This window comes from Diadema setosum, chromosome 11, assembly GCF_964275005.1.
Source record: "Diadema setosum chromosome 11, eeDiaSeto1, whole genome shotgun sequence".
NCBI lineage: Eukaryota > Metazoa > Echinodermata > Echinoidea > Diadematoida > Diadematidae > Diadema > Diadema setosum.
The window spans coordinates 10,729,181-10,757,107 of NC_092695.1; the positions used below are offsets into that span (position 1 = coordinate 10,729,181).

The following is a 27,927-nucleotide window of genomic DNA, read 5'->3' on the forward strand; positions in this document are numbered from 1 at the left end:
TTTTGTATGGTTTTGTTCATTGTATGCATCACGATTGGTTCATGACAAATGGATATAATTATAGTCCGCTATAATGTTTGGAATAGCATGAACACTGATGAATATGATAAAACTCACAAAGTCTAGTCTCAGAATTAAGTTGCTAAACGCAACAGCAATCGTTCTCTGCAAAACAAAGCTAAAAGATGTGTGCGGTAGCACTGAACATGTGTAACACAATGTGGTATTATGTTTTCACAATTGCTCATCCAAATGATATTTACAATTATAATTATAATTATATGATGAATACATAAGCGTCAAAATCACTTGTCTAATCTTAATATCAGCATCTGCTCACCTTCTACGCTCATAAAGAGCAGAAATAAATATAACTCGACTTCCCGGAGGTGTGGTAAGAGAATATAGAGGAATAATTCTCCCCCTCCCCTTTCCACCCCCTGCCACTGACTTTGCCATCGTCAACCTGCTTGTATGCAGTATCAATGGCTTTTGGACATGATGGACCCGAAAGGGTTAAAAACCCAGCTGTGTTCTCGGCCAAACGGCCGCGATCTTTGTAGCAGTGGCTCACCTGTGCGGCAACTGCATTGGGATTGCCGTTCGCCAGTCCCGTTTCTCTGTCCCCGAAGCTGGACGAGCCGGTCGTCCACTCGATGCGATCGTAGTTGAATATTGTGAATGAATACGTCCCGTCCGACACAAGTACAGCTTGGAAAGTGTTCAGCTGAACAAAGCAAAATTTATTGAACAAGGTTGGAAGTATCTCAACGCGTAAAACAACACTCTAAAAACGCAAATGTTGAATCAACATTTAAAAGGGCCGAGGAGTGGCAGCATTTTTGAAGTGTTGCATCTAACTTTTAAGATAACATTTTAAATGTTGAATCTAGCAGGAAAATCAACACTTTGAAAATGTTGTCACTCCTCGGCCCTTTTAAATGCTAATTCAACATTTGTGTTTTTAGAGTGAACATACAAATATTTATTTGCTCTATCATGGCATAGGAAGGACTGCATATATCGAATGAATGGGCAAGATGAATCGGTCATTTATACCGATATTAGCGCACGGTAATAAAGTCATAATGATATCTTTCGGTAGAATGAGCGCTTCTGCTCAAACTTCGGCATTCTTCAAGTAGAATTTGATAAGTGAAATCTATTCATAAACACAGCCATAATCAAATCTGGATGATTTATCACTTGTTTCCTTTGGCTTAAGCAGGGTAGTTCTTTGGTGGAATAGTGAAACAATACGAGGATCAAATTTTATGTAACACTACACATCAATAGAGTAATATGAGAAAAACAACAATGACACTTATCACCCTAAGCTATAAAGTCATGCTAAAAATAAAGACCACCTAGCAAGATGCGGATAAGAAAGATAAGGAATAGTGTCAACTTCAAGAACTCACTGGGACTATTTCGCCAGGCAACAGCTTTCGATTGTTGTAAAACGTCACATTCTCCCACGTCGCCACGAACGCAAACTTCGCGCCGAAAGGCCGGAAACGAAACTCGACGCGGAAAATGCTGGCGATCTGCTCCGTCAAATTGGCGAGGAGCTCCGTGTCATCGGTCGTCTGCCGAAACCACACATTCCCCGTCTCCTTCGACCCGTCCACGTCCGCCCAGAAGGGCGCCACCACCCGCCGATCGTCGTCCAGGGGAAAGCTGTCGGGGGTGTACTGGGATACGCTCCTGAGGAACGATATGATACCATTCGTGTTGACCTATCGTTGAGAGATTGAAAAAACAAACAAACCACAGCAACAGTCATCTCCAACGCAAGAACATTTTGCTGCTTAAAGGGGATGTCTTGTAACTGATCAATGGGAATGAGTGGGAATGTTGGGGGATGATTGTTCTAATCCTTGTTGGATTCATCTAACAGTACATTATATATCTATTGTGTGAAAATTATTTGCTTCAGAATGGTCTCATATTCAAGTAATGTGCAGTTCAATGTTTCCAGGTTAGCATGCCTGAACAGTGTCGGGGCGATCATTAACGACCCGTTAACAATCGCCCCGACACTGTACGGGCAGCGACGCATGCTAACCTGGAAACATTGAACTGCACATTACTTGAATGTGAGACCATTCTGAAGCAAATAATTTTCATACAACAATAGATATGTAATGTACTCTTAAATGAATCCCATAAGGACTGGAACAATCATCCCCGAGCATTCCCACTCATTCCCACTGATCAGTTACTAACCATCCTCCTTAACCAAAGTATACACACGTACGCTGCTGTACTATGGTTCATAGCAAGTCAAACGCATATTCCCCATTGTTTGATACTTCCGGCATGGAAAGTCTGATCCTTCCTGTCCACTGCAATTAGATAATAACGCGACATGAACACACAACTTGGTAATGTCTTTGTCCAAGCTTTACCATAATATCACAATATCATGTGTAAGCAATACAGATATGTTTACATTGGCTGGCCAAACTACCCTGCCCTGGATAATATACATGTATCTGGTTTAAATTGCAAACGCTAAAAACTCGATAAAAGAAAGAGACGTAATAGTCAAAATCATACAGAAGAACCACTTGAGACATTAAAGAAACAGTACATGAACTTTGACCAATGGTTGATATCAACACACTTCATGGTACATGTAGTTATTTTGACAAAAATAAAAAATTGAGAAGTTTAGAAAACTTACTATTAAGAATTCATGATTTTGATCAAAGTAAGGAAACTCAAGATCCAGCTCAATTTCTCCAGATCCGCCATCGTCGTTACTTGGCAACCTTGAGTCCCCGACAGACTCTCCGTAAGGGTAGAGAATATCGCCTGCTGGGAAAGATGTATAGATGACTTTTAATTATTATTTTTTAAACATAAATGTACATCATAAATGAGTATGAAAAGTAATGCATTAAAAGTATCATGAATAAGAGTAATAGCACAGAAGCATTCTGAAAAGTGAAATGTGAAAACTATGTTATATGGAGATTCTTTAATGACTAACGGACGGACGTGCATGAAATAGTGTTCCGCCAAGCATACAGAAGTTTTAATAGACCTGAGCAAACCCTCAAAATGCCGAACTCAGATAGACCCCGACGAGACAAAGATATCCAGAATGCTATCGAGAAGATATTTGTCGACGACAAATTTGTCTCAAAACTATAGTAAAATCCATCGAAACTCTATGTCCACCTCCATAATTCCTTCTGTAAGGAACTGAAAGAATCACTGCAGTTCGACATCGAAAACCAAGACGCTCAGATTTCCTCACTTTCATAAAAAGTGCTGGACCTCCAGGCCGACATGGACGAGGCAGAGTAATACTCAAGGAAATTTGCCTGATATTTGCCGGTATAGAGGAGAACAGCAACGAGTGCACCGACGACTTCATCCTCGACATTTGCAGCGACAGCCTACGAATCGACATCAAGAGCAGCGATATAGACAAAAGTTGTTGTCTGGATCCCGTCCTGGAGAAAAGTGGCGCCAACGAGAACAGAAGGGTAAAACGCCATCGGCACATCATCGTAAAGTTTGCCAGCTATCGCACGAGAGAGAGAGAGAGAGAGAGAAGAGAGAGAGGGTCTACAGCTCACGATTCGATCTGCGGAAGAAAGGTATGAACAACATGTATGTACATCAACGAAAACCTCACGAAAGAGCGATAACGGCTGGTTTGGAAACTGAAAAAGGAGCCTGAAGAAAGTCCCCCACAAGCTCTGGACGCAAGATGGTAGGATCCTCGTCAAAACACGTACCGGTGAACGAGTTACCATCACGAGGGAAAGCCGTCTCCATAAAGTCGTAGAGTGAACATTACATTTTGAACTTTTGAACTCTTCAGTGTATTTTATAAGATGATTCAGGACATAGAGACTATTCTGTGTCACCTTAGAAATCTAGGATCGTGTTGTATTCAATTTTGTATGGGGGATTTGCATCATGCACCAATTTTCCTAGGTATAAAGGAATGTAAACTGCTCATCTGAATATCAGAAGTTTGAGATGCAAGAAGGATGATTTGTTTCAATTCTTACGACAAAATCCACATATGATATCGAGATCAGAAACTTAGCTTGACGATTGTATTCACTTTAATGTAATATCAGTTGATGGTTATAAGATAGAAAGGAAAGACAGGGGGTCAATTAGTGGGATGTGTTGTATGGTACATCAGAGAAGAGATTATCATTTAAGGAGAATCGACTTAGAGTTTGACAACGTCGAAATTTTGTGGATCGAAATAGGTATGACATCTAAGAGACCTATATAGGTGTGGTATTATATCGTTAACCTGGGAATACTGATGTTTTCTTTGAATATCTGGAAGATTGCATTGACAAGATGGACAACGTTACGGACGATATAATACTCGTGAAAAGGACTGTTGGCATGAAAGAGGAAATGAGAAGGATAGGAAGAAGTGAGAAAGTGAGCGAGAGTATTCTTTCTAGAGTGTGTGCAGTCCTAAAAAGGACTGTGAACCAGAGTAGAGTGTGGAACAAGGGGAAGGACTCGACGTTTCGGACAGTTGACTGTTCGTCCTCAGGAGTCAGTCAACTGTCCGAAACGTTGAGTCCTTCTCAAGCTCCAACAAAAGAGTGACAAATTGAACGCTTTTTTCATTTCTATATCTTTTTATTCTTCTTTTTATTCATTATCTTTTTGTTGTTTACAATGGCGTAATATGAGTCCACGTTAGTCTCCGAGGTGCAATGAGCAAGTTAAAAAAAACTAGCTTTTAACATCATTATTATTATTATTATTATTATTATTATTATTATTATTATTATTAGTAGTAGTAGTAGTAGTAGTAGTAGTAGTAGTAGTAGTAGTAGTAGTATTTGTCATCCTGGCTTTAAGATATTGGCGTGTCAAGCCAATTTGATAACGATTTGTTTGTTTGTTTGTTTGTTACCTTAATCAAGAAGCCTACTAGGCCACGTAAAACGTTTTTAATTCCGCAGCGCTAAATTGCTTCTTTTTTTTCCTGCCTTTATATTGGGTCTACCACGGCACTGGAAATTTGTGAAAGTGTGCTATCTTTGCGTATTGTGCATATGTAATAAATAACGCCTACAAATTCTCTGACGTAAAAAAAAAGTGGCTAAAAAGATAATAAAAGGGGCACGGTAACGTTTATTTGGCAGACAGGGCAATTACTGGAAGTACCATCAAGCGGTGTACTCCACTGTCTGCTCGCTTCAAATATAGCCATTGACGGAAACGCTATAAAAAGATTGTGTCCGGACGAAATTTGCACACTCCAGTAACTCCTATTTGCAATCAAGAATGCTAAGCCAAGGAGCTGGACAAACGCACTCGCATTCACTCTTATTGAACTAAACCATTACATACGAAGAAAAAAAAACCAAAGGAAAGAATGGAAAAGAGAAGTTATATTCCCTGCGTCTCGCTATGAAAGCAAGTTCTATTTGATTAGTCATCCTGATGCAATGGGTAAACGCTGTGACGTGATCTCGCTCTGTCCTTTCAAGGTAAACGAAACAGATCAAAACGATGCTATTTGGTATCTGTCGCCCCTCCTTTGTCGGCCCAGAACGTGCAGACGAGAGGACGGTGGAAGGGCGTCCCCGTTTGTTTCGGTGTTTGCAGCATATATCTTAGTACAATTATACATCTACGGTTTATACCGAGAAGGCGTAATGCATTATTTGCTAAATCGTCTCGCTTTCCGAGTTCGACCAAAGTATCCCATGTCTCTATGATAATACATGATGGTATGTCACTGGGTCACATTCTTTGTGTACTTAGTAAAATGTGACAGCGCTGATCTCTCTGAGTGCGAGAAATGCTTTCTACGGATACTTGATGAAGAGATTGCCAAATAGTCTTAATAATGAAGACGATGTTGAATAAACAATAGAGTTTTGATCGCTTGCTTGATGAATAATCTAAATATATATATATATATATCCAGAATTGGGGTACAAGCGGTTACCCGGGTGATGAACCCTCCTCCTCCTGTTTGTTTCTGTTGTTGTTCTTTTGTTTGTTCTATATCAATATACTTATTGCCCTCTGTATTTTGGAACTATATGTTGGAAATGGTAAATATGACAGTAACGTTTATGAAGACTTATTAGACGCTTTTAAAACGAACGAGATTTGTAAGACGTACTATTGGGCCGCGGAACTTGTGGGTTGTTTTTTTTTTTAAGTGTGTGCGTGTGTGTGTGTGGGGGGGGGGGGGTGCGGGGGAGGGGGTGTTGCAGACCTTTTGAGGATCAAGGGTTAATGGTACTCCTCCTCTCCATCCTTTATGAATGACAGGCGCGTTGTATCGTTGTGTAAAGCAAACACAATTTGTAAAATGGATGGGGTAGTAATGAGCCTTCCAAGACCAGCCCTCCTGTTTGCATCATTATTCGCCATATCGGGCATATATGGGACATATTTTTATCGAACCCTGATCTTGGCACCTTTCCTACTGCAGTATTGGGGGGGGGGGGGACTGTGCATCATGTCCTTTGAAAATAATTTTAAATCTTCAGAAGCGTGCAATAAGAATTATAAAGAACTCAAAACCACATTCGCATTCTACTCATCTGTTCGGGAAGCTAAATCTTTTGAAAATATCAGATATTAACAAGACTAACTGTTTGTTTTATGTATCTATATACAAATGATATGATGCATTGTTTTTTGTTTTGTTTTGTTTTTTCAATTTTTATATAAGTAATGAGGTAAATTATACTGTACAAGACAGGCGGATAATTTGAAACTATACTACCCAAGTTTAAGCATGGGTTTTCGCGATGTACAATAAGGCTTTTCGGCCCAAACATGTGGAATAGTCTTCCAAATTCTATTAGGAAATGTGTTCTTACGTCTACATTTGAGATATACAATAAGATATTTCGGGCCAAAAATGTGGAATAGTCTCCCAAATTTTATTAGGCATTGTGCTTTTATGTCTACATTCAAAAGAAAACATAGAGAATATATTGTACAACCATGTACATGTAATCCTCCCTTCCTGTTATAGACCCAATAGTATTGACTCCATGTTGATAAATTTTGTTTTGTTTTGTTATGACGTATATTCTCTTGGCTTTAATTTATCTATACATATAACCGTTATTTTTTATTAGGGGAGAAGCCTTGACAAGTAATGGTCTTTGTTTCTTCCTCCACACTTTGTGTAAGATATAACTTCCATGCTGTTTTGTATACTGTTTATTCTTTTTACTTAAGTTGTTGTGCATGTTGTGGGAATAAACGGAAATAGAAACGAAATATATATAGTCAGCATAACAACAATGGCAAAGAGCAAAACGTCCAGCCAAATTTTCAAAATGAACACTGATATCACGTTATTTTTGGAAAATAATTGTGCCGTTTGAGACAAACTTTTGATTTCCATTTTCCTTCATTGATAGTCTTTGCATGAAAATTTCGCTGCATGTGTGAATAGAACTATTTAATGCATGGTGCATGCCATGATAAGGGTAATGTTAATGATGACAGTGATAGTGATAATAATGACAATGATGATAAAGATAGTTAGGAAAATGTCAATGAAAATGTCAATGTCAAGGTTAATGTCAATGTTAATGTCAATGAAAATGTCAATGTTACATTATACGAATTATTCCCCTTAACATAGTGTTAGATTCAGTCTTTCTTTTTACCTCTGAAATCAAACCCTATGCTGGTTTTTACATCAAATATAAATTCCACAGTCACGATCAGAATGCCTCACGTGTCATCATTTTGTTGTTGTCGTCTTATAAAAATTCTTATCAAAATTTATATTATTGTAGTACCGATGCAACAACATCTAAAAGTATCTTGTATTAAATGGATTTCACTTCCATCAGCAAAAGAAAAAAAAAATGTATTAAAATCAATTTTATAAAGGTGTCTTACCGTTCGAAAGACAGTTATCGTGTATTGCAACGATATTATGAATTTTCATCACTGAAGCGGCCAGAACGCATATACCGCTCTCACTTAGTGACTCCGGAACCGACCTTGTTCTAAATGGCAATTTATTTCCCTGGGGTGAAATCCCAAACTAGAACTACCAAATGATATTAGTACATACTAATTAGCTGATTGATTCTCCGTAATAAGGAAGAAGATAGCCAATTTCTACGACATCGTCAAATAATCATGTCGCATTCTATTAACTGCGTGTTAGCGACGACATTATCAAATACACCATCTATGCCCGGTTCTCTTGAAACAATAAACAACAACAACATCAACGATAGCAGCAACAGCAATATTAACAGCGGCTACAACAGTCACACTATCAGTCAAGACCTAAGATAAGTAAGCCAAATGAAGTAAATTTGCGGCGATTATGTGAAGATACCACTACTCCCTTTCCCTAGCGTAGGCTTTTATATTATCTTGATCTAAAACTGATGCACACCATTTTCAGTCATATCGAGAGCTTGACCTACATAAACATACACTTGTACGAGTAACGCCTTGATTACCTTCAGAACAAAACAGGGCTTGTCGCTTTTTCGAGGTCACTGAACAAGCAAGTAATCGATAATCCGTTATCCACTAGCAGGTGCAATTTGGGCATGATAATCATTCATACAAGAAAGTGAATGTGTATTCGTTTGTGCATGTGGACATGACTGTGGTTATATCTGATGTGTGTTTATTCCATATCCAATATACCTAAACAGGCTTTGACGCTGCTTATACAGAGCAACTATTCATTTACTATGACTGAAAACACATATAAATTGGAGCCATTGATATCTTTGATAATTCGTACTCAGTAGGATGAATATGATTAAGAACTTGGCATAATAGGCGGGAAATTAGAGTTGGAAGTGATTAAAAAAATTGTCTTATAATTCCCCTTGCTGCACGGAGGTCATTTTTACCAGGTGCACAGGTCACGAAGAATGGTACAAAATGAAACAAAAAGTATTCACAATGCTGCAAGGTCTTAGATCATACGACAATAACAATACAGTATATAAGAATTTTAAATCTGACGCCATTACTTGAATGAAAACAAAAACCCCACAAAAACACGAAGTATGTTTTCTCTCCCAGTATTATTATTGCGAGCATATTGAATCAATACATGCTATTGTGCTCCTCCCTCCGGGTTGCTCGCCAGCTGTGGTCAGCGAGTTATCAAAACCGTCACCCTACGATTCAGGTGAGAAGAAGAAAAACACCGATGTTTGGACAGTCATCTCGCTCGAAAGTGTTCTTGGTGCCAGAGACATATTATTTGCTTTATAGATAGAGTCACACTCCATCTCGGAGCACTCGTCCCTACAAATTTCTTGAGATGGAGCTCCAAACTGGCGTCATGTGAACGAGAAATAATGTTTTCATAAATTTTGACCCTGAACTGCGTGATTTCGAAGAAAGTTTGCCGATTTGTCACAGTCTGCTGTACTGCATGTGGCATGCAGGGGAAATGGCGATACGATAAAACCTTAATAAACTTTGGCAAAACTTTATGACACTTAATAATATAGATTTAGGGACAAGGAATTTATAATACTTTATGACTGAATCGCAGCAACGTTTATTAGTACACCCACTATGGAGATGAAGAAATAAGGAAGTATGGAAATAAACGTAAATACCAGTATAATGTAAATAAAATATAGCCGTGCGCCAGAGCGTGCATTTTACGTGTGTGATGAATATATGACTGTATTCATACATGTGTATTTACATAACGATTGTCCAATACATTTATATTGCGTGTAATGAATGGCGAATGATATCGGAGTTGGGACGTCTATGTAGATATTAGTATACGTTTGATAAAAAAAAAAAAAACTGTGAAGAGGAAGATAAATGGCGAAGATGCAGTCGGAACGATAAGACGATCACATTAAATTTGATGGCGATCATGTTACCAAAATAACTTCGCAGAATTTTATCATAATATCAGTCGATATATTATTTGGGGGTGAATGATGCTTTGGTAACTTCATTCTGCCCGATTAAAACATGTGGATGAAAAACATGGCATGTAAAACATGACAAAAATTACAAGCTAATATGACACGACTGCAATATTGCAAATATTTGGTTGGTGACGATGAATGAATGTTGATAGCAATTACAGGATACGTAATGTCATTCAGACGAATCATTCACAATCGAAACTACAATATTTATAGAAAGTCGAAGAAATTATTGCGTAATTCACCAGCTCATGCTGTTAAAATAACAAATATGTGTGTATTAGTAGGCCTACTTAGGCCTACGGTAGGTATAGCTTCCTTGGAGCTGCGAATGGGATTACTGCAACAAGCAACAAGCAACTTGAAAATTAATTGAAATTGCTGTAGCCTCATTAAGTGCCAAATGATATAGAAGTATTAAATCTTAATCCAGTGGATGTTTCTAATTAGCGAACAACAATATAATTGCTTGGAAGTGTGCATCTACATAGCAACTGTATGGTGGAAAACAAAATAAAGCAACTTTCTTACACATTAACTCATCTATGTGGCTTACCTGCTTGATGGGACTGTCTACACAACGTCACCGTGAGCATGAAAATTAGCATTGAAGTCTGACAAGTTCGCGAGGAATCCATCTTAAGCCGATGAATACAGTATAAACACGGACCTCAGCTATTCACAGTCTTGTCTGTCAAATCAATGGACATACTAAAAAGACACAAGGTCCAACATTCACCAAGAAACCCTTATCAAGTAACGCAGGACATATATCTAATCAAAATTTGGACCGATCACCACGTAGCTTTCATTCCATACATTCATTTGGGAACTCTAGTCGACTGCATGATATTGAATCCTGTGCAATTTATTTAGAACGGAATTCTCCTTCGCTGGGAGGTGGTATTTTGTCCACCTGTTGTGCCTTCCGCTGTTCCGTTGTTACGCTCAGCAGCGGTTTCTCTTTTGGCGTGTGTGCGTTCCAATGGGTTGCTTACTCACTAGGGCGCTCTGGACCTACTGATGCATTTTCCTGCAGTGAGAAAGCACTCCTCGCATGCATGGTTCGGAACAATGGACGATATATCACCGAGAGCATTGTCTCCGGACGGGAGCCGTTACATTTAAATTGGAGGTAGGGCGTAGACACTCAATCTTCTTTGGATGAGAAAATGGAAACTTTATTGATCGCAGTGGGTGTTGACCGGTGGGGGGAGTTACCCATCTGGGCCACAACAAGATTTAGTGTCGATCCCTTCGACATCGGCTAGGACACGTGGAGTTTTGAGAGGGAAAAAAAGGTAACATCTCATCATTTTTATCAATTTATTGAAGTTGAGGTGTTGGGGAAATCGCGTGGTACGTTTAATTAATTGCTTTTTACTCGCTGTTTGCATGTGTGTGTGTTCGTGTGTGTGTGTGTTTTTCTCTTAAAAAAAAAACAGGGTATGATTTGGTAAAAAGACCCAAATATGTTACTGTATGTTTGAAAAAAAATGATTTAGCAGCACAAGAAAGAAGAATACAGCTGCTTTTTTGTTGTTGTTGTTGGTGGACATATTAATTGTATTGTTAATATGGATTTGATATTGAATGAAACCTAAATAAAGAATATTATAAAAAAAAGTGTGTGTGTGTGTGTGTGTGGGGGGGGGGTGATGTGTGTGTGCTTAGAAGTACTCTGGATTCCCTATCTAGGAGGAGGCATGTCTACGTCGGTGCGGGGAGTGTTGTGTACATAGCTCGGAAATCACTAGTATAGATTATTGTTTTTACTATGTGTGTATAATGTGTGTAATGTCTATGTGTGTCAGATGTTCCTTCAAAATATGCGCAAGAGAAGATAAACGTGTATATTAATTACAATCATGTGATTATATACACATAATCCATTATTGTAAAGATGTATGTGTATGTATTTGTGGTAATTCATCGAGGTCTAACAGGCCGTCTAAATCAAAACAGCAGCCATAACAGAAGGACGACATCACTCAACGGAAACAAAACAACAACATGCTATAGCCAAACATCAAACCAATAGTAAAGACGGGACTGAACAATAATAACAACAATGACAACAATAAAAAAATCATGCTTCTCCGTTTCACAACAGGGAAAAACGAATGGCGTGAACATCAACTGGAGGATGGAACATTTATAAATGGTTACGTATAACAATGGCAAGGTGAGAGAAAATTACATTTTGCATGCCCTATATGTTTCTTTCGCTGTCTCTCTCTCTCTCTTTCTCTCAAGCTACAGCAGTACAATTACAATCTGCCGTTTGTGCATGAACATATAGATATATATATCCAACTATAGATAAATATACAGTATGTATTTATATGTATACATATATATATGCATACATGATATGAACCATATTTGTGTTCATGTGATGTGCCATGCGTGTTTGTATGTAAGAATGCAAGTTTTTGTATTTTGATTCATCCCTCTCGTACTTATAAACCCTCTCAAACAGGGGAGTATGAACTTACAGACAGTGATTGAGTTTGCATGAATTATCTTCAATTTACCTCTTTTTTGTACGCAACGATGTCTATAAAAGATTACCAAATGATTTTTTTAAAAATTTATTTATTTATTTTTTTTTTTTGCTGAATACTTGCCATGTTTGAAAGTGGGAATAGAACAAACAGGATTTTTTTTTTTCGGTCTTCCGTCATGGAAGAATAACCTTAATATCATTCATATTATAGTTTACAGGGCATACATGTATAATCATTACAATGAACGAAATGGCCTCGCGAACAATTATGCACCAGAGTACACATTTACAAAGCATATCAAAAGCTGGGCCGTCAGAAGTTCCAGCACTCACCAGTTATACGCAACTATTATGTCCACCTTCTATGCTAGAAACCTTTAAGGCTTTTATTCTTATTTGTAGTTTTTCTATTTTTTTTAACGCCTGTAACATTAAGTTTAAGAACTACATGGTTCTGTATGTTCACCAAAATTCTTCAAAAAAATTAACATAACGTTAAGTAGAGACTAAAATTCCAAAATTACATTCACCAGACGTTTTTTAAGTTAAATTACGACTAGAAATTTATAAACAAATTGGTTGATTTTCTCTTTCTACCTGTTGAAAATGTCTGAAGGAAGTTTTTTCAAATGACATGATTAGATATTGACGTCTTAGTGATTATTTTGAGTTTGGTGTAATGGATTCCGAAAAGGGCCTCTAAATTATTAGAGCTCATTAATTGGCCATCGATCAGAGAGACAAAATGATTCTGAATTGTGCGGATGAAACTTATACGGACAATGAGAAAATGGCATCAGAATGACTGTCAGTGAGAAAAGCACCGTTTTTCTGGCCACACTACAAATTGAGGACAAAAGAGCAATTGTTTATCCGATAAGGAGGTATAACAATTTTATTATAAATAGTATATGGTAGTCAACTAGTCGCAGTTTTTTCGCATTTGAACCAAAAGTGTCATTCTTGAATCAGAAATTGCTTTTGCATTTCTGTCATGAAATCAATCACTTGTTGTGTCTTAGCAATTTTTCCTATATGCAACAACCAATGCAACAAATCATTTTTATATCCGAAATTAAAGTATTCACACACACGCTGTATTAAAGCTCATCTTTTAAAAGGGTACGTAATGACCCGTTTTATTTCATCCGTATCAAAACTTTCCTATACCCCTCTCTAGTTGTTAGCCTTTACTTCGCATTTTCCTTGTGAGTCACTATTTAACCCAGCGACAGAGCCAATGCGCTGGTCCGAGATTTTTTGGCTGGTCCAGGCCTCACTGATTCTCAGTGGTCCGGCTTCAATTACACGTGGTGCTATCCTTGTAATCTTCGAAATCCCGCTGCCATTCTACGATGTCGTCCTTCCAGTCATCATAACTTTCTCGCCATTCTTTCTCGTCCTGGTCGATGTCGCCTGTAAAATAGAAGTAAAATAGAAATAATAGTAGAAGTAGAACGCACAATATTGCAGTGATTTTCAGAGTTTCAAATCATTGATAATATGAACATGATTCATGCTGCCATTACGATTTTATCAGCAGAGACATTTGTAGCTGGATAGAAAGGTAAAAATTCAGCGCAGAATGAATAGCACCGGAAGAAATTGATTACGATTTTCATGACAGAACATTCTTAAATAGCTCTCAATAAACCTCAACATATTGAATGTATTTCTAAAAAAAAAAATCAAACACGTCGATGTCTGCTTAAGATTAGTAATGGAGGAGGAGGAGGAGGAAGAATAAAGACGTGGAGGAATAGAATGGTAACGGAAAGGAAGGAGGTGACTTCGAAGAGGACGAAGATGATAATGAGAATGGAAAAGGTAAAAAGAAAAACAAAAGAGTAAAAGGTTTGTCATTACACAACACCATTTTAAAGCTATGGGGGTTGCATGAATATTTCAGTTCAGTTCATTTCATTCATTTCTGCAACTTTTTCATGAAACGGAAAAAAAAATACGGGAGAGAGCAAAACAAACAAAACAAAAAACACACAAAAACCGATAAGTGCATAATACATTAATGAAGTTTTCAATGACATATTCAAAGCCATAAAAAATGTTATACGAAAATATGTCATTGGTTGGTTTTTCTTTTCTAAGAAAAATCATACGTGTAAAAACCCAAATTGTTTGATTTCTTATGAAAATGCCAGAAATACCTATATTTTCTCTAGTACTGTTAGAATCAAATTACAGCTTGTCGCATGGGCTGTCTCGAGAAGTAAAGTTTCTTGATGAGATGACCCCTTTTTGAAATACATCTACAAAAGGTTAATTCACGTAAAAAAATATAGTCACGGGAATCACAGACTTACTGGTAAAGCTAATGAGAGTAGGCATGTAGTGATTCCAGAAGTGACATCCCCTCGCTCTAGCGGCTCTTCCCACTCCCAGCTCAAGGGACAGCTCTTTGTGACTAAGCTCAGGGATGGTGTAGAGAGGCCAGAAATCTTCCCCTACTCCCCGGGGAACGTCCTCGCTGGGTCTGCTGGGATCTCTGCGTTCAGTTACAGGGAAAAGAGTACCTTTATTCAACCCGAAGAAATTCGAAACTAATCATGTCATCGCTGCATGGGACAATTTAGGTCACTTACGTTTGGAACCGTACGTATACATCACATGAGTTCGTCTACATTATATCAATGGAAAGGTCGAAACTTTGGGTAGAGAATGTAGCAAATTCGGGAGCTGTTATGTGAACATCGCAAGAGCTTACCCCGACTTTGCAAAGTTTGTCCAGAATTCCATGAACTTAACGGAGAGGGCGTTTTCTTCTTCGGTCATATTGTGTGACTTGATGTTGTACAGTTCATCAATAAAAGGCATCCCAAAAACAAATGTCAAGTCTTCTGCATGTCCTGCGCCGAGCCACGGAGTGGAGGGGTAGATTTCTCCATACTGAAGAATGCTCCTATAGCAATGGATATGGTCATGAAAAAAAAAAAAATAGATAATGGATAATGGATAATGGACCAACGGATCAAAGGCTTGATTCGCTATGCCTGCAAGGATATGTCAGAAACTATATACACGTAAAGGTAATTGTCATCAATTTCCATGCAAGGTGATTATGTTGACGTCAATCAAGAATGACAGGTTTTTGATTCTACGTTAACACTGGACAACTATCTTCAAAATAGATGAGCACTTGGATTTTTGCAAAAACCTTTTGTAGGTCTGCCTGATGCTCAGATTAAAAAAACAACAACAAAAAACTGCAGATTTTAGGCTCAGTTTGATGTGAGGATTAGGATTGGGGGTTACGCTGATGTTTGGAAGTAGAATTTATTGGCTCTGTTTGGCTTAGCGTGCAATTATTTCATGGGAACAATTCACAGGGGCAAATGTCATGGAACCATAAAAGGGAGGTATTGGTCACACACACACACGCACACACACACACACACACACACACAGTAACCAGACTACTCATTTTGACAAGAAAGGTATGAACCAGAATGCGTACTTCGTTGGCTCGTGGGTCATGTAATATTTGTATACCGTCCCCCCGGCGGTTACATGCTCCCTGATTACGTTATCCGTGGGGGCGGCGAAATCGATGTCGGTTCCCAGATCGACCAGGGATGGAAAGTAATCCGCATTCGGGTCGTCGGCGATGGTCCAGTCAATGTACTCCTGATTGATGGAATCCCCGAGAATATCATCGTTGAACCCGTAACTCCTGAAATAATTTACGAAGTAGTCGAAGGTTGTGCGATTGATCACAGGCGGGGTTTGACTGCCGATATAGTCAGGTAGAAAGGAGAACGGAACCAAAGTCCCCTCATCTTTGTTGAACCCCGCGAGTAGAGGTACCTTCGCAAAGTCTCCCTTCTCGTACAGGTTCGCTGGGGTGTCTTCCAGAAATGTACCGTCAAGAGTAACCGGGCAAAGCCCGCCGAGAGTATACAGCTATCAAGCCGTTGAGAGACATGGGAAGAAAGAGAGAGAGAGAGAGAGAGAGAGAGAATACGTTGGCATGACAAATGACAGTACGTTTTATCAAATATACATATTTATTTATCATAATAGTCACACTTTATTTATTTTCAGGTATCGTTCCGATACATAACTGTCCAAGGAGGATTTAAGACACCCTTACAATGTTACCACACACTATTATTTCAGCAGTTTCTTTTATTCTCTCACATTCATAAAGAACATTAAGGCCAACCAATGTTTTTGTATGCACTATTGGAGGTATAAAGAAGAAAGTTGATTTTGATCATAACAAAATGTCTTTCGATGAATGATTCCCAAAAGGTGGAAGGAAGAAGGATGAGGAGGGGGGGGGGGGGATTGCTTTAAGCTAAAAATGTGTTTAGAAATCTTTATACATAGGTTTAGGTATTGAATACACGAAAGGTAATCACAAGTACTCGATGTACAAAAGAATTACAAAACATGTTCAATAAGACATAACTTCTATCTTTTTTACTTGTAACTATTTGATGATATTTCCTAATACCTCTTTTTAGGGAATTTAGTAATGTGTTTCGCATGTCGGGCCCTTGATGTCAGAGGGATCTGTGCTAATAATTACCTATGGTCATTTTAGAGCATATTGTATGTACATTTTGGGTACAATAATAAATAATAATAGCTTGTTTTTATACAGTGCATTTCAGACTTGTTAAGTATATCAATGCTCTTTACAGACTATTATTACTGGACACATTATTTCCAACTAGCACTGACAGTGCTTATTTTCGTATTTTGTATTTATTCATTCACCACTCGTGGGATGGATGGCCCTTTCAGCAAATTGCTGTTTTTGGACGCACATGCTGATCAACCAACATAAACTTTCTCAACCATAACCATTTATACTCCTGGATGTATGGAGAGCAGCAATAAGGACAAAGCACCATGCTGAAAAAAAGGTATAACCGCAAGTTTCCAGTATATGACAAGAAATCAGAGAATCTGGAGGAAGGATGTGATAAAGATTTTCAGACATAACGTTACTATTTGTAGAATATTAATATTATGCATCATACATCTCAATGATTGAATAAAAGATCCGCGTGCAATTGATATGGCAATTTTTCGCGAATCCCCACCGCTTTCATTAATTTATGATAAAATTATATAATCTGTTTAATATTTGTTCAATCCCCCCAATAATGTAATTACATTTAAGTGTAATTTGAATGTAATTACATTTAAGTATAAACTCAAAAAATATTTGTTTTCTAATATACCAGTTGATTCTGTTCAATGAAAAAACCCATCATGTTTCACTTTTCCTTGAAATTTTGTAGTGTGTCCACAGACCTTTTCCATCCCTCTCCTTTTCCCTCTCCTTTTCCTTCTCTATTCTTCCCTGCTCATTTTTCCTCGTTCTTCGTTGTCCAGTATCTGTTTGAGTGCATTTCCTCAAGTTCTGTTATTTCTGTGTTTTGTGTTATTGTTGTTGTAGTCGTCGTTATGTTTTTGTTTTTTTTTTTTTTTGTGGCCGATTGCATATCTTCCTTTCCGTTCAATTTTCCTGGCATACCCGGCCCCGTAGTGTCTGTGCCACAAATGTGACATGTTACATAGTTTACACGTTTGCATTCTAAAAATCCTAGTGTATTGTTCATAGTATCAGCATCGTTATATCAATGAGTAAAATGTACAAAAGTATATAGAAGAATTTAAAATGAATGTGTTTTATTGGTATAACAAATTGGTGCTGTTGTTGTTTTGTTCCAGTGTTCCACGTCTTACAAGCTTGGCTTTTTTTTTAGTGGAACACTGTTTTCCATCATTGTGATTATTTACTATTTTTGTTGCCATGGCAAAGTGCATTGTTTCTTTTTACGACATCATTCGTGTATAAACTTTATATTGTATTAAAAAAAAAAAAAACCTTTATCAGACGAGTGTAAGAGAAATGAAAAAAAAATGTATCACTTTGGATCATGTCAACCTTTTCCTTTTTTTATATTTTTGATGATGGAAATAAATAAACTATTGAATTGAACTGAATGTAACTATTACATGTACACGGTAAGATCAATACGTTATATATCGTAAGAAGAAAATACGTTGGCAAGAAATGCTTCTCTGCATACAGCTTTCCAATTCCATTGGCTATTGAAGAAGAAACATTTTACTTACAGGCCCCATAACAGATGCCCGTCCTTTGTAATGCCAAGAATTTTTCCAGTACTCTCATTGTTCTGAAGTGAGATCATCAGTGCTAATATTTTGACACTCTTGTACGCGTAGTTTGAAAGTGCAAAACATGATTTACTTATATTTAAAGATGATTTCACTATACATTTGAATCCTTTTATTCAGAATATCGGGTAAAGATGATTTAAAGATGATTTCACTATACAGAATATCGGGTAAAGATGATTTAAAGATGATTTCACTATACATTTGAATCCCTTTATTCAGAATATCTTGTAAAGAATTTACTATCCTTATATTTACTCTTTTAGGTTTTTAAGTTTAAAATGAACGAGAAAATGGAACAATAGGTATGTAAGTTATGAATGAAGAGTATAGTCCATTAAATTGTAAGTTTTACTAATGTCTGTGAAAAAACCAAAGAGTTTAGAATCTTATCCTGTAGTACTACTAGTATACAGTGTACTGTGTACTAGTCGGTTCCTACATGCAGATAAATGCGACTCATAGAGTACATAATAGGAAACAAGCTAAGCCATATTGAGAATAAAAATACATTCGAAATTTTGGTTATATGGTAATGAACGAAATAAATTTGAAAAACGAATAAAGTAAAAACTATTTGCTTTAAAAGTTACTACTTAAGACATCATTGAGTAGCCTTTCAGATTTTGAAGTTCTGCCTATCTTAAGCATTCATATCGGTCTGTTGGCATTTATTTTCCTAAGGATGGGACTGTGATAAGGACTGCAAAGGTCTAATTTGTTACGATATGTAAGTTGCTTTTTGTTTGTATCACATAACACTTCAACTCGTCAATTAACATTGTTTACCTCACTGGCTTTCATCCTCAGTTCGTCAGCATCTTGGAGTTTGAGACAGGCAACCAAAACTCCGGAGGTGGACGTATCGCATCCGAAGGCGACCCCCAACTCTCGGGATAGCCTCCTTTCCCTCTCTGGATCGTGCTTAAAGGCCCAAGTACTGAAAACAGTGCCGCTCTGTTTCAGTAATAAAAGTACAAATAGACACATAGAAACAAAAATACAAATGCTAAAGGCAAAGTAATTTATATAACTTTTGCTCTAGTATCATTGATACGTCAGATGATCAGAAACTTTGATTCCACAGATCTATAATACGCAATGCTGTCAGCATCTGGTAATGCAGATCTAAATGCATGGTCCTCATTTGCACACCAGCATTATTGTTAATATGTTTAAGTGAACAATTCGGTCTACTTATGCACAAACACACATGATGATAAGGTCTTATTTATCGAAGGTACCATCTTCAGTGTTGCCACTACTCTACCATGGGGGGCCCTGTCATTATTATTACCCTAGCGTTGCTAGGTACCCATTTATACACCTGGGTCGAGAGGGACATGATGGGTAAAAGCATCTTGTTCAAGGAGAAAGCACTATGTGCATACATATCATATCGCTTGTTTTGAGCAAAAAAGGCTTTATTTTCATTCCCCTAAAGGCCTGTTGTACATACCTAGCTATGGTATCATGGTGATCAACGGGTTAGACATAAATCTGGTTTTGTGCCAATAATGTTGTTTCTATTATACTCACCTGTAAGATCGCTTTATCAAAGAAACCGCGGCTAAGCTTGGAAAGGAGGTGGAAACTGACGCTCGCCGACCCGGCACTTTCCCCGAATATCGTGATGTCATCTTTGTTACCATTAAAAGCTGAAAAAGATTAAAATTTAAGTAGTTTTGTAGCAGTGATTTAAAATTGAAAGCCACTATTATAATATATGTTTTCACATATTTTGTTTCGTTAACATGGAGTAAAATCAGACAAAATAACCAGGGAGGGTGACATGCCAGCTGAACGTCACGAGCTCGAGAACAACCCACGAGTCATTTACAACAATGTTTGTGTTTATAAGATTTTATTTTTTCGTTTGATGTGCAAGAGTTGAATGGTTGTATGAGATGAATATATGGATTTATCTGTATAGACATGTGGATGTGATGTGCATGTGTACGTGTGTGTGTATGCGTGTCTGTGCGTATGCGTGCGTACGTGTATACGTTGATAACTATGGTTATCATTTTAAAGTAATATATTTTGTATAATACTTGTTATGAAGTGTTTATCGTTTTGATATGATGCTGTATATTTGTTATGTTAATGTAATCGGTATTTGTCATTGTTGAAATGTTCATACAATGTATGTTGTTTGATGTATAATGTTTTTCAATGTGATGTATTATAATTTAGCCTTCTGGCTACTACTTTGCATGTTTTTTTTTTTTCAATAAATCATTATCAAATCAAATCAAACCCGTGAGCTATACAGCTCATTACGATTCATACAGTACACGAGCTATAGATACTGTATTATGTATTGTACATTTTGGCAAGGTTGCTGTTTTCTTATACGAGGCAACGAAGTGAAGATCTGTTGAATGGACATTTTATATTCCTGTTCCAAAGACATTAATTTCGGATGTCAAATTAAGCGGCACCGCTGACAAATAATGCATTGGCACTCGATGAAATTCTTTTCGATGAATTTTCCTATTTCATCAGCTTTCATTTTTTTTTTTTTAATACAGTAAGGAGTCCAGACACCTGTCAATAAAATTAAATATCTGTTTTGGGGTTTAATTTTCATAATATTAGTTCTTACCCTCGATGTTGTTATAAATCCATTCCAGTGCAGCGACCTGATCCAGCATACCATAATTTCCTGGTGCCACATCGTCCTCTGGAGAAAAAAAAAGAGGGAAAGAAGAAGAAATAGACAAATAGATAGATAGATAGATAGATAGATAGGGTAGATAGATAGGGAGTCAGTGGCAGAGAGAAGTGAACAGAGAAGTGGGAGATAATACAAGGAGGAGAGAAAATGAATAAGAAAACAGGACAAAGAATATGGTGGATTCGATTCCTACATCTTAAAACTGACTTTATAACGTAACAGCAATATGCGCCGACAAATGATCATTTGCGTTAAGTGTTGGCCTTTACCCTTTAGTCTCATACAGGGACTCGAGTGCTCTACCTGGTCCATGTAGGCCTAATAATAATTGTAGGCATGTGTTTTCAATGGATGCCAAAAACTCATGTAATAGAATCACTGGCATATTAGATTAATTTTCTCAAAGAAAATAATATACAATCGGGTAGTACCAATTTGCGGCTAATTACAAAAGAGGCTGATAACCTAAAAACCTTCATATCAAACTGGACCCCATGTAGACCAGCTAGTGCAGCTGAATATGGGCTATCCAGCGATCTTTTCAGATGAAAAAAAAATGAAACAAACAAACAACAAACAAACAACAAACAAACAACCAAACAAATAGACAAACATGAGACGGTGATTTTTATTGTTATAATTTTGATTTTTCAAGCGTGTTTTTTTTTCTTTTTACACGTAGTGATAACATTACACAATAACGTGACCAATGGATACACACTATAATGTTAAAATGAGAAGCGCAAAGAAAATATGAAATACAGGTTTTTCTCATGGAAATCATGACATGCATAAGGCCCAGACGACCGGATCAAAATATATGAAGCTTAATTCACATGGTTTAGTATAGTTTAGTCTGTTTTGGCTGGAGTAGCAAGTGGATCATTGCCACTTACTTGGGTGAATAGTTATTAGTGTTTAGAATAATATATAGTTTAGTAAATCCAGGTTTACTTATTGTTTTCAAACTGCCTGGTTTATTTTCATTTGATTTTTCTTTCTGCTTCTTCTTTTGCATCGATAAAGAGAGTTGGTCCAAGCGAAAGATCATATAAAAATGTAAACATGTGAACATTTAGCTTGCTGTATTCCCCATCTGATAGGACCATGGACAAAAATAAGAAGCCTTCCCAGAAAATGCTACTGAAAATGAACGTGTTTTGCTGGTTCGGAAGCAATAAGAAAGCATGACCATACTAAACTACTTTTCTATAATAGATTATACCAATCATAATTTACGCAGGTATAAACTAACAATAATCCACTTGCTGCTATGAGCAAATGTGTTCGTAAACATAAAGGGCGGCGTACCTGTTGAAAATTGCGCGAAGACACCCAAGCGATAGTTTATCGCTACTACTATGACGTCGCCAACAGTGACCAATGGGACACCATAATAATCATACGCCATGGCCGTTCCACTGCTGAAACCTCCCCCGTGAATCCACACCATCACAGGAGTACCAGGTTGCTACAAGATAAGAAAAGTATTATGTATGACGTCACCTGTCACACACGTGCACAATCAAAATGCGCATGTTTAAAATTGGTAGTTTTTCAACATTAACCTATCGCTTTCATTAACCGGGTATGCATGCCATTGTAGTAGGCCTTGGAACTCTGCATGGAAGCGTCATTGTACGCAAGTAATCTAATCCGACCGGAAGTTGTTATCTTTATTTAAGATTCGATTTTTTTTTTTTTATTGTTGTCCACTCAAGACCGATCGACACAAACAATGTATTTATTCCCTCATGTGAAACCCTGATATCATTGAACAGAATGGGGGGGGGGGGGGGGGATAGATTCAATGTCCTCGTTGCCTGTTTCCACACACAATGAGTATCTTTATTGTGTGGTACCATCAGTAATCATTAGCGTTGAATGAGTTTATGGCTAACATGCAAACAATCTAATTAATGATGGAAATCTAACATGACTGAAGGTCAGGTCATTTAAACGCAGATCAAAGGAAAGGTTTCTCATACACACACACACACACACACACACACACACACACACACACACACATATATATGTATATATATATATATATATATATATATATATATATATATATGTATAAATATATATATTCAAATAGTACCTAAAAAGAAAATCTCTTTGCCTCTTCACTTTTGGTTATCTTTCTTTAGACTTTGCATGAAAATTATCAGACTGTCAGGAACAAACAAGGACATCGATAACTGCAAGGCCAGAATATCAATTTTTGATTGTTTCCAGTGGTTGACTCATGAAGCATTATGAAATCGTAAGGAAAACTGCATGCAATAAATGCATGAACCACAGCCATCAGACAAAGAGCAAAACTTTCCCCATACCCCACATTAGGTTATGTTAGTCGTGGACCACTCAATTTCGTTAGGAAACCATGTCGCATCCAAACCCCTCCCCCAATGAAACAAACAAACAAACAGAGATTTACACACATACACACACACAGCTAAACCCATTATGAAATACACGTCAATGCATAAAGACCTAAAATATATTACTAGAATATAATATGTATTATGTATGTATGAATGTATGTATATGTGTATGTATGGTCTTCTACACGATACTTATACACATGTGGCATCCAGATAAACACCTCCTTTACTCTTTTTTTCTATATAGTCTAGTATGAAATCATCGAAACTTGCTGGCTATACTATAATTTCAAGCCACATCAGAACAGAGATAAAAAAAAATGATGGTCTCAAGAGGTTGATCATGACCTTACCCCACTTATCTAACAAGTTAAAGAGATATCACAGATACACAATGATTATATTGAAGAAACTTACACCTGAACCTTCACCCCTCTGAATAACATCTTTCTTTCATTTAATATGCCTTGTCCGCCTTGGACAATACTTAACAAACAATGTCGGAATTCCGGAGCTTTGGTATTTGTTCCATATTCATCGTGTCACTGCCTGCAACCAGGGACAGCCTGGTGGTAGTGTCACTGCCCGGAAAGCAGTAGATGGCAGGTTCAAGTCCACTGGTTCCTTTCCCCCCCCCCCCCGACATGTTTGTTAATCTATAGATCAGCAGTTGGTTCTAATCCTTATAGCATGCAGCGGGTACTGCTTTGTTATTCAAATTTATGAAATTCTTCCGTCGAGATGTTTTCATTGCAACTGATTGACAAATTGCCCTACATCGACGTAAATAAGCACTGAATGAAAAAATCATGGGCGTACATACTCGAGCAGGATTTTATCATGGCTACTACTAAGACACTGATCAATTCAGTGCTTATTTACGTCGATGTAGGGCAATTTGTCAATCAGTTGCAATGAAAACATCTCGACGGAAGAATTTCATAAATTTGAATAACAAAGCAGTACCCGCTGCATGCTATAAGGATTAGAACCAACACTTGCTGTCGGGCGAAAGCTCGGTGGTCTAGTGGAGATGACGCCTGTCCGGTGATCAGGAGGTCGTAGGTTCGAATCCTGCTCGAGTATGTACGCCCATGATTTTTTTATCATGGCTACTACTAAGACACTGATCAATTCAGTGCTTATTTACGTCGATGTAGGGCAATTTGTCAATCAGTTGCAATGAAAACATCTCGACGGAAGAATTTCATAAATTTGAATAACAAAGCAGTACCCGCTGCATGCTATAAGGATTAGAACCAACACTTGCTGTCGGGCGAAAGCTCGGTGGTCTAGTGGAGATGACGCCTGTCCGGTGATCAGGAGGTCGTAGGTTCGAATCCTGCTCGAGTATGTACGCCCATGATTTTTTTATCATGGCTACTACTAAGACACTGATCAATTCAGTGCTTATTTAAAACTTCAACTTTTATTTCCATTTCCATTGAATGAAGAGGGAAAATTATATACAATGCATTAACAGAATATATTTGTAACAATTTCAAAGAAAACGTACATGTGATCACGAGTAACAACATAAATTCCTTTTCTAAGGTATATACATATACATAATACAAGGATTAGAATGGAAATGGAGGGTCCAACTAAAAAGCAAAGCTTGTAGGGTAGATTAACAACAACAACAACAGCAACAACAACACACACACACACATTTTGCAAGTGTGTGGAGGGGGTGTACGTGCAAAGTTAACACTTTTTATACTGTTATTACCCTTTGACTTGGGGCATATATGTTCAGGTACAGGCAGTCCTCTGACAGAACGGGGTATAACTCATCATACGGGTCTTGCACACACGCTGCTGAGAACTCGGTAGCATTTCTTTCGCCTGTCCACGAAGCCTTTGGTAGTGGCGGAGCGAATCGCTCCGGCGGCTCAGCAAAGGGAACTCCCTGCAATCATGGGAGAAATAAACGTAACCTGCTTTCAACACTCATATTGATTATTATTAAATATCTCAATTTAGTTCATTTCAACTCAATTCAATTTCCATCAAACAGAAAGCAATACATAATACAATGCATGGATTTTTTCATCTCATATTGTTGAGCAATTAAAAAAAATACAGGTCATAAGACATCATATAATTCATATGAACGGATAATTACATAACGAGAGAGCAACACGCACTTTGCTATGGTAACAAAGTACAAATAGGTGGTGGAAATGGCGATCTACTGAAAAGCGACGTTTGTAAAGCATTATCACTCGAAATAAAAAGACACACACACAATATGCCAATAACATATATATGTAGGCCCTACATGCGAAATGAATCTAAATTATGTTCTGTTAAAGCATTTGAAAATTGATGTACTTGATGCTATGATGTATACCACATCGCAGACAGAACTTATTTCAAAGTACAAGAAAATGTTAACTTAAAATAATGTAACAATAGCAGAAACTGTACATTTTATACTGTAAAGGCCATAAACGAGAGTAAAATTAATGCTCTTATTCTAACCACATTATTTTCCTCCCTATACTCTGCTTTGAGAACCTTTACGTTATTTTTATTATTCTTTCCTTTATTTTTTCTACATTAAAAGAAACACAAAGAAGACATATTAAGAAGAACATTATGTATGTCCATAATCACTTATACATACCAGAAACACGTCGACATCGCGTGTCTTATTGATGAACGTGTCTTCGCTAAAGCGGATAGTCTTTCCGACCAGGATTCCCTCATTGACTGTCACTCGAGGATTTTGTGCGTCCACCGCCTCGAGGACAGTGAAAACTGCCAAGGCAAAAACAATTGCCTTCATTGTAAAATCTGAACCCGGTTCAATTCTATGCTGTTGTACCATTTATATGAAGCAATATAGGTGGCGATAGTGTAGCATAATATTATACATCCACAACCTCTTTGTGCCGAGTTTCTTGAAACAGGGCCAGCTCCGATGCTATACTATACCTCGTTCCTATACACGGTCACTAGATCTATAACGAAAATATGGACCTTTGATCCTTCGATCACCCACACCCCTGCATGGTCTTATGTAAGAACCGCGTAAGCAAACAAAGTTGTCTGATACTAATACTGAATTGTAACTTCCCACGCTCAGTATTCCTTAATCTCTGTCATGATGATTTTTGATCCAAATCTGCAACGTCAACAGCACTCCATGAACAAACACATTAGCATACAGGTACTCACACACACATACAGAGAGACTCACATTATTTTCGTATTCTAAATTCGAATTTCATTATGCAGTTTACCACATAATTTTGTATAGGGTCATGACATTCTTTCTGTCTTAAGATTATGAATATTTGCACAAAGTACAATCTAATCATTCAAGCATTAATTCTAGTGCACACTGGACGAGATAGAGTAATAGTTTAAGATCAAAGTGAACTGAAACTCGACTTTGTATTAAAAACGCATTCCTGTGTAATGTTTTCTGCAAATATTTAGCGGACATCACAGTAAAGTCAGAATATCTGATATAATTTTGCTGAATCATTCACTGGAATATCTAACGGGTTTCTGGAGTTTAACTACAATATTGATTTTGATATTTGCTTTCCTCGATTTTGACATCTGTTAAAAGAATAACCCATGTTTTCTTTGTCAGCATGGTTTCCAAAGAACATGCAGTTTCAAAGATTTGTCCTGTGCAAAGGGGAAAAAGGCAATGATATTCCTGTTTCCCCCCTAAACGGCATCAACTTTTGCGAAATAAGGCTTTTTGATCATAGGATCATGATGACGCCATCGTCTTGCAAATGCAACAGAGATTTCATCTCTTTGCTTTTGATGGAATAGCACGTGTGGGTGACGCAACAACCTTTACTGAAGGTTGGGCACTTTGTTTTGCAGCAAAGCTGTGGACGTGTTGACTGGCCACATCTTAGTGTTAACCTTACTAAGGTACCTTTGGATCTGTCTTTAGGAGGACGCTGATGTCAGCTGGAAAGCGACATCTCAAAGAAATCTTCATGATTGATTTTGCACTGCAGTAATTGGTTTTAGGGTCCAAGTTAGCTCCATGGTCCAAGAAGTAAAGAGTAAATCATACTTACAAACGCATACACATACACGCACGCACACACACACATACACACACACACACACACACACACACACACACACACACACACACACACACATATATATATATATATATATATATATATATATATATATATAATATGTGTGTACATATACGCACACACGCACACACATGCACATCAAGACAAAAACAAACAC

General features: G+C 37.5%; 2 protein-coding genes across 2 annotated transcripts in view; both read right to left on the reverse strand.

The window, feature by feature from the left end:
* Positions 1-10,564, reverse strand: part of LOC140235022 (sushi domain-containing protein 2-like) — a 34,781-nt gene extending 24,217 nt beyond the window's left edge. The window contains exons 1-4 of the mRNA XM_072315061.1: positions 10,483-10,564; positions 2,690-2,820; positions 1,422-1,739; positions 575-727 (exon numbers count right to left, since the gene is read on the reverse strand). Of these exons, the coding sequence (XP_072171162.1) occupies positions 575-727; positions 1,422-1,739; positions 2,690-2,820; positions 10,483-10,564 (684 nt within the window). The remainder of the gene's footprint in view (positions 1-574; positions 728-1,421; positions 1,740-2,689; positions 2,821-10,482) is intronic.
* Positions 10,565-13,735: 3,171 nt separating this feature from the next.
* Positions 13,736-26,476, reverse strand: LOC140234858 (acetylcholinesterase-like). The gene is made up of 10 exons (XM_072314905.1): positions 26,315-26,476; positions 25,415-25,594; positions 22,601-22,760; positions 21,218-21,295; positions 20,149-20,267; positions 19,399-19,566; positions 15,908-16,353; positions 15,158-15,352; positions 14,757-14,938; positions 13,736-13,851 (listed from the first exon to the last, which is right to left on the reverse strand). Exons 1-10 carry the CDS (start codon positions 26,474-26,476, stop codon positions 13,736-13,738), a joined length of 1,806 nt encoding a protein of 601 aa, XP_072171006.1.
* Between the last annotated feature and the right edge of the window lie 1,451 nt (positions 26,477-27,927).

Coding starts and splice junctions, on each gene's coding strand:
- LOC140234858 (XM_072314905.1), bottom strand. CDS start 26,476: ATGAAGGCAATTGTTTTTGCCTTGGCAGTTTTCACTGTCCTCGAGGCG. Junction 22,761..25,414: donor TATATGCCCCAAGTCAAAGG/GTAATAACAGTA, acceptor CTTATCTTGTAG/CAACCTGGTACTCCTGTGAT. Junction 13,852..14,756: donor TACTCTCATTAGCTTTACCA/GTAAGTCTGTGA, acceptor TCTATTTTACAG/GCGACATCGACCAGGACGAG.